Source organism: Balaenoptera acutorostrata, unplaced genomic scaffold (assembly GCF_949987535.1).
Source record: "Balaenoptera acutorostrata unplaced genomic scaffold, mBalAcu1.1 scaffold_969, whole genome shotgun sequence".
NCBI lineage: Eukaryota > Metazoa > Chordata > Mammalia > Artiodactyla > Balaenopteridae > Balaenoptera > Balaenoptera acutorostrata.
The window spans coordinates 78485-92109 of record NW_026646513.1 but is presented as its reverse complement, the minus strand read 5'-3'; the positions used below and the strand labels follow the sequence as shown (position 1 = coordinate 92109).

The window sequence follows — 13625 nt, the reverse complement described above, 5'->3', positions numbered from 1 at the left end:
TTCCTTCTTTCCTTCCTTCCTTCTTTCCTCCTTCCCTCCCTCCCTCCCTCCTCTTTCTTTCTTTCTTTCTATCTTTCTTTCTTTCTCTTTCTTTCTTTTTCTTTCTTTCTTTCTTTCTTTTTCTTTCTTCCTTCCTTCCTTCCTTCCTCCTTCCTTCCTTCCTTCCTTTCTTTCTTTCCACATCTGCCTTTACTGTGAGCAGCAGGTGGGACACTTCCAGCAATAGTTTAAAAAAAAATTAATTTACAAAAACCAAGATTCAATGAATCCACCTGGTTGGATCCCTTAGGAGCTCATATGTAGATGCCAACCCAGAGCAACAGGAAGAGAACTCCAAAGTCAATGAATAGCAAGGTCACCAAGGAGATGAGAAGCTTTTTGTACATATCATGAGTGTGCTTGGTGGAGGTGGCTTCATAAACAAAGTACCAGCGAGTGAAGAACCAGACAATAGCCAACAGCCCCATGGTCAGATAGGGGAAGACAGCCAGGTTCCCTGGGATGGTGTATCTGTTCACGGCCTTGAGCTCCATTTTTCTGGACACAGAGTAATCCACCAGTTTGCCCCGTCTGGGTTTGCATCTGCTGCTTTGGACCTTCCTGTTGGGGTTCAGGCAGAGGTTGTGATAGCATCAGGAAGACTGCCCAGAATGATCCTCTGGGCCTTTGCACCTGCTGTTCTTTTTGCCTGGAATGCTCCAGTGACCTCTCTCCTCACTTCACAAATTGGCTCTTCACTTAGCATCATTGGAATCCTGGTATGCAGGCCACCATACTCCTCTCCTCACACATTTTGGTCTCAGACACTTTTCCTTCATTCTGTAGATTGCTTATTGAGATTGAAAAGATGTATTAAATTTCTTCTGGGCCAGTTCAGCTTTCAATGTGCGTAAATCTGAAACTGCTTGTTTTCTCACCTTAATTTCTGTTATCAGTTTCATTTTGTCAGTATCCAATTTTCTCTTAAGTTGGTCAATAGCATGCTGTACTTCAGTGATCTCGATGATAAGGTAATTCTTAGAGTTTGTGATGGTTGCCAGATTCTTTGGTCTCATCTTGATCTCCCTGGCTCCAAGCTGAATGAGCAACTTTTTATAGTAAAGTTCCAAATCTTCTCGAAGTTTTGTTAAAACCTCCTCCAATGATGCTGCAACTTTCTTTGTTTCAAAGTACTTTTTCTTCCAAACATCACAAGCATGATATCGCTTTAATTTGCCTTGTTCCAATAGCCTTTCAACTTTTTTTATTAGTTCTTCTCTAATTCTTTCCAGATATCTTCTTTCTTCCCTTACTTGTTTCATTTGTTCGATAATATTCTCTCTCTCAATCTGTAATAACAATATATCAGTTATTCCTGGAGAAAGAGCAGGTTGACAAGGAACTGAAGGAAAATCAATAAGGTCTGGTAGGCTGATGCACTCTTTTTTACCTAGCTGATTGTCCTCTCTTCTAATGATATTAGTTCTATCATCTTCAGTTTTCCAAAGAAACTGACTTTTTTTGCCGCTAAAATAATCATCATCTGAATCTTCCTGTGATCCTGGCAATTCAGCATTTCCAATTTGATTATTTCCAGTCTGATTTTCATTTGGAGTGGCTTTTCCCCCAGCTCTGATGAGGAAGGTCGACTTGGACTGAGGGACATATTCACCAGCGTCTGAATGGGGTAATCTTGTAGGGTTTTTTAAAATCTTTCTTCATTGAAGTAGTATTTAATAAAGGTTATAACAGATTTTTGGCTTGTTTAAGATAGCATTCCACTCATTTCTGGTCTCTCTCAAATCGGCCTTTCCGGAGAGGGAGAGCGGAGAGGATAGGTGTCTGGTCGCGTTAGCATCCCACCGCTCTGTCTTGCACTTTTAACTAACCAAAGGAACACACATGAATAGGTCCGGGAGGTGTTTGGCTGAGCCTCCCTTGAAAAGCAGTTTCAAAATGAACTGAGTTCATTCCAACTGTTGCCACAACTGCCATCTCCTGTTTATTCCCTTGGCAGCTGCCACCAATACACACGTTCAGTGTCTGAGATCAAGAGGAGGGTGCCCACTGGATTCTGAAATGCCAAGAGGTGGAATCAGAGGATGGACAGCAGAGAAGACGGTACGCTCTAAAACCTGAGCACCTTCAAAGCATGATCTCCGTTTGTCCCAATTAAAGCATCACTTGGCATTGATGGATAAAGAAAATCTCAGACGGGGATTGTGGGCAAGCCTGCAAAATAGCCATTTATCCTATTGCTTTGTGTTCTGTTAGGAGCACTGGTTCCACCTCCACCCACAATGAGGCACAGGGTTGCCGGTTCAGCCTGTGGGTTCTCCTGAGCTGCTCTGATCACCACTGCTTAAGCAGCCTACTCTTTTTTCCAATTCCAAGTTCTTAATTCAGGGTCATAGAATCCAGTTTACTTTTATACGTCATTTTTAATCACTTGTATCTATATTTTCAGCAAGAGTTCTAAGATTTCTCATTGAATTCTGTGATTAGATTTCCATTGTCCAATTCTCTAAATTTATCCTGGTTTCAGTGAACCCTGCCGATCTGTTGACACTTGTTGTTTTCCTTTGCTTTTGGTCAGCCGGATCCACTTTCAAGCACTCTTCCGGGAAAGGGCACTCCGTGTTCTATCCTTTAAATCTAGCAGGGGCTGGAAGACACTAAAGAATAGGCTGCTTAAAATCTGGAGGATGGTATGCCAGTACAAAGACTCTGAGGCAGACGGGGATTATTCAATTATCACCAGATGGTGACTTCGAAAAAAAATTCCCAAGAGGAGCCTCCAGAGGGGGGAGGTAAAAAATGCATGTAAGGTTAACTGTGAGTGTGGCATTGCCTCATTCAGAGAAAAGAGAATGTTCCCAGCATCAAACAAGAGAATGGGCAGGCTGACCTAACTCTAATGGGCACTTTGTCCTCAGAGAGTCACAAAGCACTCCTCTCAGAACCCCACCAGTTCAAGACCTGGCTCCAACACACACCAATTACGTGGCCCTTGCAAGTTACTGACGGTCTCTGAACCCATTGTTTACGATGGGATTGTAGTAGTTCTTATCTCATAGGGTTGGTATGAGGTAATGCTTAGAACAGGGCCTGGCCTATAGTATATGCTCAGTAAATCGCAGCTTATTATTTCTGTCAGTATGTTCCAAACAATTCATCCCTCTAGGTCTAATCTGCGTACATATGACAAGTTAAAGTACTGGTGGTCTACTTATTTCCAATTATCCTTGGAAGCTAATGAGGCAGTGATTTTCTGAAGACCACTAAGTTGAATGTAGCTTTGTTTGGGGGGAAAAAAATCAGAACAAAATAAAAGAACTCAGAAAGCCAGTCGTGTGTGCACAGGTCTCTGGGAACAGCCTCTGCTGACCGTTACTACACAAGCAAAAGCAATCTCAATCCTTTCTCACTCTTGCCACTGACGTGTGTGCTCTCCCCTCACCCACATTCTTCTCATTGCAGCTGCTTTCTTTGGCCAAATCGGCCAACTTGATGGGTATGTTCAAACAAAAGAATCAAGGAAAGACTAAAACCATGGCACAGACACGCTTTTAACCCTCAGCATTTATGCATTTAAGCCTTCAGAGCTTAATCAAAGTTTTGGCTTTTTATAAGAAGTGTTTGATGAAAAAAATGGACATATGCGCTGGGTCAAATGCCCTCAGGGATAAAAACAAAGTCCCAATTCTCTTTTGCTTAACAAAGTATTCTTAGCAATGAAAATCAATTTAGTGCTGCATTAAAGTACGAGGTAATAATGGTATAAATGAGTCAGACTGACTGATACTTTGACCAAGTAGCATTTTTATTATTATTTTTTAAGAATATTCATAGGTATATATAAAGGAAGCAAAAGCGGGTCACCAACTTGTAGTTCAAAAGTAATCTTTCATAAAACATTTAGATAGACCCATTGCATTTTAATGAGAGGCAGTACTGTACTGGTTAGTAATGGCAACCTGGGTTCAAATCCCAGCTCTGACACTGCTATGTGACCTTAGGTGAGGTAATGACTCTTTGGGGCTTCTCTCTAAAATTGGAACAATGATACTAGTACTACCCTATAGGATTGCTTTGATATGAATTATCTTTAAATGAGTTAATTTGAAGCACTTAGAATGGTGCTTATTAATGCTATTTAAGTATTGGCTTTCATTGTTATTTCATAAAATATTGAGGAAGTCAGTCTTTTTTGGAGATGAGTACTGCTGCAGTATTGGCTTGGGGTGGTGGTGGTAGTTCCTTCCTAAGATATAAATAACCACAATCCCTCTTGGGCTGCAGTTCACAATCATGATTTCTTCTCTCAACTCCTAGATCATTTAGAAGGTTTATTTTTCCATCTATCATTTGCTGTTCTGTATGTTTTTACTTCAACATTTAGATCTCAAAGACACTCCAAGCTTTTTCAAGGAAGCATGACTTTTTGGTTTCCTAAACCCTTTAACATCTAGTACAAAGTAATGCTCTATAAATCTTTGGATGGCTGGATGAATGAGCCTTATTCATTGCTAATTAATATATTTGTAGATAATTTGGAATGAGCCCATAGGTTCATTAGCCAATTAATTGATGACCTAAGACTGTTAGCTTCTTGAGGACAATTTAGGTCACGGACGCGGGTCCTCGACAAGTACGTAGGTACCTCCATGATCAACTTTCTACTTTCTAGCCTTCTTTATCGTTTCAGTCTTAGTAAAACTAAACTGCTTATATTTTCCTAAACATATCAGAATGTTTATACCTCTGTACTTTTGCTCCTACCAATTCCCTTGACTTTCTTCTATGGATAACTCAAACTCATCTTCTAACTCAAAATAAGTGACCAACTTATGCAGAAGAAGGTCATGTTAAGCAATATACCTTTAACTAAGAAACCTTCCCTAAAACTTGAATAAGTAGACCAGTTATCTATTTTAGCATAACAACCACACTGAAACTGTTAGTGGTTTAAAACAAGATTGTTTTTATTATTTCTCATGTTTCTGTAAGTTGACTGGGCTAGTTGGATGGTTCACATGCAGAATGTCCTCTAAGGTTGCAGTCAGATGTCAGTAGGGCAGCAGTCATGGAAAGGTCCAACTGGTCAGAACACTGAAAATAGCTCTTTCTCATGGCCAACAGCTAATTCTGGCTGTCACATGGGAGTTCAGCTGTGGCTGGTGATGAAAGCACCTGTACACAGGCTCACTAGGTGAACTGAGATTCTCACATCATGGCAGATGGGCTGCCCAGAGGGTACACTGCAAGCGTAAGCCTTCCCAGACCGGAAGGGCAAGCTGCCAGTACCTTAGTCACAGAGCCCAACCAGAACCAAGGGCAGGGAACAAAGACCTCACCTCTCAATGGGAGGAGCACCAAAGAATTTGTAGCTGTCTTATCTGGCAAAATAGTTACATGTGCTCCTTTAACAATCCACATATACCTATTTTTAACATGGATTATGTTTTAACTAGAACACTTAAGAGTATAACATAAAGGAGCTTACAGTGAAAGAGTCTAAGTGGCTAGCACTGTGCTGGATACAAATTAGATCACAGCCAAGTGATCAAGAGGGAGGTTAGTTCAAGGGCCAGAGAGCCTGGTGTGGAAGCTCCTCGCCTCTTTGTTCCTGGCAATATCACCTTGATCGTGTCACTTAGGAATAAGAACCTGAGGCTCAAAGTAACTAAGTTTTATATTTAAGTGAATTCATACTTAAGCTTGATGCCAGGCACCGAATACGCCTCTTATAAATGGTAAATACTACCTTCTCCTAAAATGCTTAATACACTTTTTCAAGACTCATCTAGTCCTGGTCATATATTTATTAGCTAGCTATGTTCTCACACTTATGTGAGGACACAAGCTTTCTTCAAATATTTGAAGAGCCCTAAAACAACTGCTGTTTTATATGAACGGCTTAATCATCTTTTGTATTGCTCTGAGATGTAGAAATTACAGGTATGCAGATTTAATCTCAAGGTAAGAACTTGTAGTCCATTTCCTCTACAACATAATCCTCTAAAACATAATGAGTTTCTAATCACTAGAAATGCTTAAGTGAGACCAAATGATTATCTTCAGAAAGATTAGACTCATGATCTCAAAGGTCGCTTCTAGTCTAACGTTTTATGAATTAGGATTAAGTACTTTCAATTTATTCCCTTTTGGAATACAACTTCCCCCTTTTCCCATGCACCATGGTCAAAGGAATCCTTTCAAATGGAGCAGAGGGTTTTCAAAAGTCATTTGAAATAACTGAATAAAAAACAGAACCAAAGTAAAAAGTATTTCTTGAACTTGACCTTAGTACTCAGATTCCCAAGAGTGTATCCAAAATAATGAGACATTCTTCTTTAAAAAAAAGAAAAACAAATACCGTATTCTAACACATATATATGGAATCTAAAAAAAAAAAAAAAAAAAGGTACTGATGAACATAGTTGCAGGGCAGGAATAAAGATGTAGACCTAGAGAATGGACTTGAGGACATGGGGTGGGAGGGAGAAGCTGGGGCGAAGTGAGAGTAGCATCGACATATATACACTACTGAATGTAAAACAGCTAGTGGAAAGCAGCAGCATAGCACAGGGAGATCAGCTCGGTGCTTTGCGATGACCTAGAGAGGTGGGATAGGGAGGACGGGAGGGAGGCTCAAGAGGGAGGGGATATGGGGACATATGTATGCATATGGCTGATTCACTTTGGTGTACAACAGAAACTAACACAGTATTGTGAAGCAATTATACTCCAATAAAGATTAAAAAAAAAAATGATCAACTTTCTCTCTATGCCTGGGCTCTTCAGTTGTAGATTTTATGGTAATATATGGCTACAAAAATCCTGTGCCACCGTGTCTTTGTGAGCTAATCCCCATATCACATATTACCTGATATCATCTTTCTATTCAGAAGCTCACACAAAGCAGACAAATGCTGGGTCAAAACCCTGAATTCACAAGAAGTTATTTAGAGGGAAGGGATTAGGGAGTCCCTGTCAGATGTCATTCAACTCTCAGAAAATCCTTCAGTTCTAGTTCTTCCCATGGAAAACATCAGATAATTTTTATTATTTGTTATTGTGCAGAAAAAAAAATGCTAGATATCCAATACGGTTCCTACCAAACTAGCTCTCCAATGTGGTATGTCGGATGCCATAATGGAACGTTTTTAATCAGTTCCCTTTGGAGGTCACTTGGTTACTCAGAAGCATGTTGGTACATGTCTCTATAAGAAGCAGCAGTAGTTCCTGTCATCTGTCAATCAGGATTTATTCTTCTTTGACAGAGAAAATAAACAAAATATTTTCAAAATTAACAACAATCACTTCTAGAGCTTGATGTTAAGAAGCAAAGCAATAATTTGCAGTTTCAAGCAAAGACTTCAAAAGCATCACAAATGAAATGCACCGAGTTTCTTCCCATGCATTTGACTGCAAACTTGGAGAAAAAGATAAACATGACATGTATTCTCTCTTCTTTATGCCTAGCTTTACTTATTCATGTGGATTAATTTTGATGAATGGATTAAATTTCTCTGAGTTATATCTTGTCTCTTTTTCTTTGCTTACAGCTTACTTCAGTCAAAGAGTTTAGGGATATAGACTCTGATTATCCTCAGCACTGGAACAAATTGTATTAGCTACTTATGAATAGTCAGGGAAACCAGAGAAACCTGCTTTTTCACTTTATTCATTTGCTGCTCTCTCATCCATCCTGCTATGAGTTTGTCAGTCTAGTTTTTGCCCTTTTTGTAGCCCTACTTATTTTGATAAACCTCTACAGCAATTTATATGTACAAAAATCACATAGTCAGACTTCTATTATTAAATAGAACAGATTTAAATACCGTTACAAGGAAGACAATGGCATAAACACACCATTTGATTGAGGTAGTTGTATGAATGTACCTAAAATAAATTGTTATTCTTCAGAAAATAACCATCTCTCCAAAATTAGAGTCCAAAATCTTGTTATAGTTTGTTGGTGTTCATGCCTCTAGGAAAGCTGATCACAGGCCTGTCAGGATACATGTCTGGTGAATGAACCATTGAATGCACTCTCCAGGGAAGTAGTAGACACACTCTAGAAGATTCCCATGTAGAAATGTTTTAGTTTTCAACTTTTCTTTGCAATACTGAAGGTACCACTAATTGATACAGAAGACTATTTAAACAACTATGTTTAATTGTGCTATTAATATACACAATCTGTGATAAATGCATATTCAGTCCAAAATGGTTGTCAGCTACTGCTATCCCTTCCAATTTTCTGATATAACAGGTATAAAATCATTGAGAGAGATCAAACTCTTAACACTGGGAGAAAAACTAGTAAAAATAAGAAAGAGCTATAAAATCTATGGAGTGAATTTGGATTAGTTATTGGCAACGGACACAGGCTTCCCAAGGAGAAAGCAATCTGATTCACCAGCTTGAAAGCAGTCAGAGAGACTCCTTTGGTTGGGCTATTCTTCTGCCTGTCCCCTAACTAGGTAAACCAGCTCTGTACCAGTCAGTTCAGCCACTGTCCCACAGCCAAGAGGTGGCTAGAGAAGTACCATCTAATAGAAATCCCTCTTATAGCCACTGGACAGTTTCAACAATCGCATAATAATAAAATAGGAAGCGAAGGGAGGAAGGGGTCATGTCCCCTTACGTGTGCATAGGTTGAATTCCTGAAGAGTACTCAAAGAATTGGAAAGTCAAGAGTTTTTTTTAAAAGCCTCACAGCAGGACATTCCTGAGATGATGTATTTTCAGATGCTCTGCTGGATCAGACTGCCAAAGAACTGGTGGTAACATGGGAAGGAAAGTTGTTACTATGTCCACTGGCAAACACTGGGTCTGCAGAGATTCTCCCTCATTCCAGGATGAATAAGCAAGAAAAGAGCAAAAATAAAAAGATACTTAAGAAAATATACATTAGGACAATGAGAGAACTATCATCCTGAAAATTCAGAAGATTATAATGGCTATTTGTTGGGTCTGACTACCAAATATCTAATTCCTCTCCTTAACAGATCCCCTTAACATTTGAGGAACTAATACCTTCGTGGCAGAAAATGTGTTTGGGGGTCCTGCTGGTCCCTAGCCAAGAGGCAAGTTATGACTCAGTTAAGATAAATTAGATACTCTTGCCTGGTATTTCTATCTTCGAGGGTGCTTGAAATTTCCATCCCTGCCATCAGTTGATGGCTCCTCCCATCAGCCTGTTACTGTGGCTCGTTCCAATCCCACTGCTTCTTTGAGCCACTTACAGTGTTGACTGTGTTCCCTCTTCCTTAATTTACCAAGAACCTCTCTCTGTTGAGTTCAACAAAAGAACCAGCTGACACAAAGAACACTCTGAGAATCATTTCTGAGGGCAACCAGAATCAAGCGTCTTTTACCTACAAGCATGTAGAGTAACCTTCATACATTGCTGGTGGGGAGTTTAAATTGCTGTGAAAACTTTAAAACAATCTTCAGCAGTTTCTTATAAAGTTAACATTTTCCTGCAACTCAGAATTTCACTCATAGGTATTGACCCAAGAGAAATGAAAACTCATGTCTGTAAAAAGTCTTGTAGAAGAATGTTTACACCAGATTTTTTTGTAATGGCAAAAAACTGAAAATAACCCAAATGTCTATCAATAGGAGATCGGATAAGCACTTTATGGTATTCATATAAAGGAATACTACTCAGCAATAAAAAGAAACTACTTATATACACCACAATATGAATGATTCTTAAAGACATGCTGAGCAAAAAAAAAAAAAAAAAGACAAAACTAATTTATAGTGATAGAGTTAAGAAGTAGTTGACCATGAAATTGAGGATCAACTTCAAGGGAGAATAAAGGGACTCCCTGGGATGATTAAAATGCCCTATATCTTGATTGAGGTGGTAGTTACACAGGTGTATACATCTATGACAATTTGTTTAAAAAAATTTAAAAGCCATTAAAATTCATATTTCAAATAGTTTTGCCCCAAAATATAAGAACAAAGTTAGAGAAAACAATCTTTAGCAGATCCCTATACACATTTGACAGACCTAGTAGATAATAATTTTGAAACTTGAATAATGTAGTTTTAAGTAATGTTAAATGCTTAGATTACCCAAAGAATTTTTTTAATTTTATTTTAAAATTATTAAAATTTTAAATAAATATGAACTAGTTTTAAATAATAATTTTAAATAAAGTTAAATAAAAGTGGTATCAACATGACATCAAAGGCACATGCTGTGAGAGAACTGAATGTGTAGTCAACTGAGGAACAGTTCTTAAGGGGCTTGCACGGGCTCACCTGGCTACCCCTCAGGGCCCAGTACAGAGGCAGCAAACTGAAATGTACCATCTTTCTGTGGAAGAAGCCTATTTGCTTATCTCAACACTTTGGCCCAAGTTGCAGGCATTCAATTCAACACACAACTAGGGGCCTACTGAAATACTCTCCAAAAGAGCAGAGGTTAGCAAGTACCATCTTTGCACTCTTTCTCTGCCTTACCCCAGGTCAGTGGTATCTCCAAGAAAGGAGCTTGTACACGTAACTGGCACCCTAGCTTCTGTGGCTGCCATCCAAAAGACACACTCCTTGATAGCCTGGCTCTGGTGGCCAGCAGGACTTGGGTTCATTGGGATGGGAGCAAACAAGGAAACAGTTCTTAACCAGCTATCAGACCAGGGCTCAGTGCAGAAGGAACAGACAGAAACACCCATCTCCCAGTCTTGCCCTGAAATAGATATATTTGCAAACTTTATAAGCTGCAGCCTGAGGATCCAACAACCAATTAGCTTGAGTCTATATGCTTACTGAGATCCTCCCCTGAGGAACACTGACAGGTCTTGGCACACCCTCAACTACTAGCAACAAAGTAGGCTGCTTGGGTCATCACAAATGTTGGAGAGACAACCAACACCTAGGCAAGGTTAAACGAAAAGTTTCAGTTCCTTAATCGTTGAATCCTCAACTCAACAGTTCATTAAAAGGATCACACACCATGATTAAGTGGGTTTATTCTAGGAATGCAAGAATGGTTTAACATTTGCATTATCAATGAGCTTTATCACAGCAACAAAACGAAGGATAAAAATCACACAGTTATCTCATAGATGCAGAAAAAGCATGTGACAGAATTCAACATTCATTCATGATAAAAATTCTCATTGGGTATAAATAAATACTATACTCTCAGGGAGTATAAAGAGAATGTACCTCAACATAGGTAAAGGACATATATTACAAGTCCACAGCTAACATTATACCCACAGGGAAAAGCTGAGCTTTTCCTCTGAGACTAGAGATAAGACAAGGATGTCCACTCCTGCCACTTTTATTAAACATGGTATTGGTAGTCATAACAAGTAATTAGGCAAGAAAAAGAAATAAAAACATCCAAATTGGAAAGGAAGAAGACGGTGTGATCTTATATATAGAAAAACCCTAAAGACTCCACCAAAATACTCTTTAGAACTAATAAATTCAGTAAGGTTGAAAGATACACAATCAACAAGCAAAAATCAGATCTATTTCCATACACTAACAATGAACTATACAAAACAGAACTAAGAAAAAAATCTAACTTACAATAGCATCAAAAAAATAAAATATTACTTAGGGATAAACTTAACTGAAGAGGTGAGAGATCTCTATACTAAAAACTCGAAATCACTGATGAAAGAAATGAAGAAAACACAAATAAATGAAGAGCTATCCCATGTTCATGGATTGAAAGAATATGGTTAAAGTGTCCTTATTACCTAAAGTCATCTTCAGATTCAATGCAATCCCTATCAAAATCCTAATGCATTTTTCACAAAAGTAAGGAAAAACCCGAAAATTCATATGAAACCAAAAAACTGTAACTAGACAAAGCAATCTTGAGCAAAAAGGACAATGTGAGAGGCACCACACTACCTAGTGATTTCAAAATACACTACAAAACTATAGTAATCCAAACAGCATGATACTGGCATAAAAACAGATATATAGACCAATGGAACAGAATAGAAAGCCCAGAAACAAACCCATACATATATGGGTAATTAATATGACAAAGGATCCAAGAACATACAATGGGGAAAGGACAATCTCTTCAATACATGGTGCTGGGAAAACTGAATAGCCACATGCAAAAGAGTGAATAGGACCACTATCTTACACCATACAGAAAAATTAACTCAAGATGGATTAAAGACTTGAATGTAAGATCTGAAACCATAAAACTTCTAGAAGGAAACACAGGCAGTTAACTCCTTGATTACAGTCTTGGAAATGATTTTTTGGATTTGACACCAAACACAAAACTCAACAAGTGGAACTATATCAAACTAAAAAGCTTCTGCACAGCAAAGGAAGCCATCAATAAAATGAAAAGGCGACTCACTGAATGGAACAAAATATTTGCAAGTCATGTATCTGATAAAGAGTTAATATCCAAAATACATAAAGAACTCATATAACTCAATAGCAAAACCACCCAAGTGATCAAATTTTAAAATGAGCAGAGGATTTGAACAGACATTTTTCTAAAGATGATGTATAAATGGCCAGCAGGTACATGAAAAGGCATTCAACATTACTAATCATCAGGGAAAAACAAATCAAAACCACAATGAAGTATCACCCCACACCTCTTAGTTGTCTTTTTAGTAATAGCCATTCTAACAAGTGTTGGAAAGGATGTGGAGAAAAGGGAATCCTTGTGTACTATTGTACACTATTGTATTTGTATTGGTAGCAATACAAATTGGTACAGCCAGCTTGATGGCCAGGTCAGCAGGGTCCCACATTTGGTTTAATGCCCTGCTATCGCCATCTTGAAATTCTTAATTTTGAACACCAGCTCCAAGTACTCATTTTGCCCTGGGCCCTGAAAACTATGTAGCTGGTCCTCCAGGGCAAGCTAAGAACTCAAAGGTAGAAAGGCTTTCCAAATAATGAAGTTTAACAAAGTTCACACTCTGAAATCTCAAGGATTCATTTGCTTGACTTCAAAGGAAGTTCCCTACTAGTGTCAATTCTTCAGAAGGTGGAGAAGGCAAGAAAGGCAAAACAAATGGAAAATTCTTTTTATTTCTGAAAAATAGATAATTTAGTTATTTTGTTCCTGTTAAACATGTCAGAAATAGCCAGATTGATTATTTAAGACAGACTTTTCCTCTACTCTGAATTATTTTCCTAATAAGGTGAATGGAGGACAAATAGGCAGCATAATTAATGTCAACTGTAATATGATAAAGAGGAAAGAAGGTTGTCCTTTTCTTTTCTAAGCCTTTGGAATAATTATAATGCAGATAGGTAACACATGGACACAATATTATATCAGCCTCATGGCTGAGAATTTCTTTACTTGCCACATAGCCCAAATCCTGAGCCCTTGGCAAGTGTTACCTCAATTCCAATAGATTTAAGTAGGAAACCTAAAATCAGGAGAATGGTTCCATCGTAAAACATTAAGGGTTGTAGAGGAGCAGATCAAAGGGCCGATCAAAGGAGATCTTACATAAGATCAGCAGAGTGGGTGTAGGTCAAAATAGAAATAACCTACCCTACGGAAAACTCCAACCCATTGTCCCATCCCTTTTCCTGCTCTATTGCACTTTTCCTTTTTACCAAACTTTTTAATGTAAGCTCCAAAAAGGCAGCAATCTTTCTTCACT

The 13625-nt window shown here is 38.5% G+C and overlaps 2 protein-coding genes across 2 annotated transcripts in view; both read right to left on the bottom strand.

Moving 5' to 3' along the window:
- Window positions 1-293: 293 nt before the first annotated feature.
- Window positions 294-533, bottom strand: LOC130706919 (transmembrane protein 258-like). Its single transcript, XM_057539601.1, has one exon. It carries the CDS (start codon window positions 531-533, stop codon window positions 294-296), a length of 240 nt encoding a protein of 79 aa, XP_057395584.1.
- Window positions 534-814: 281 nt separating this feature from the next.
- Window positions 815-13625, bottom strand: part of LOC130706920 (spermatogenesis-associated protein 1-like) — a 62941-nt gene continuing 50130 nt past the window's right edge. The window contains 2 exon segments of the mRNA XM_057539603.1: window positions 815-857; window positions 859-1695. Of these exon segments, the coding sequence (XP_057395586.1) occupies window positions 815-857; window positions 859-1695 (880 nt within the window).

Coding starts and splice junctions, on each gene's coding strand:
- LOC130706919 (XM_057539601.1), bottom strand. CDS start 533: ATGGAGCTCAAGGCCGTGAACAGATACACCATCCCAGGGAACCTGGCT.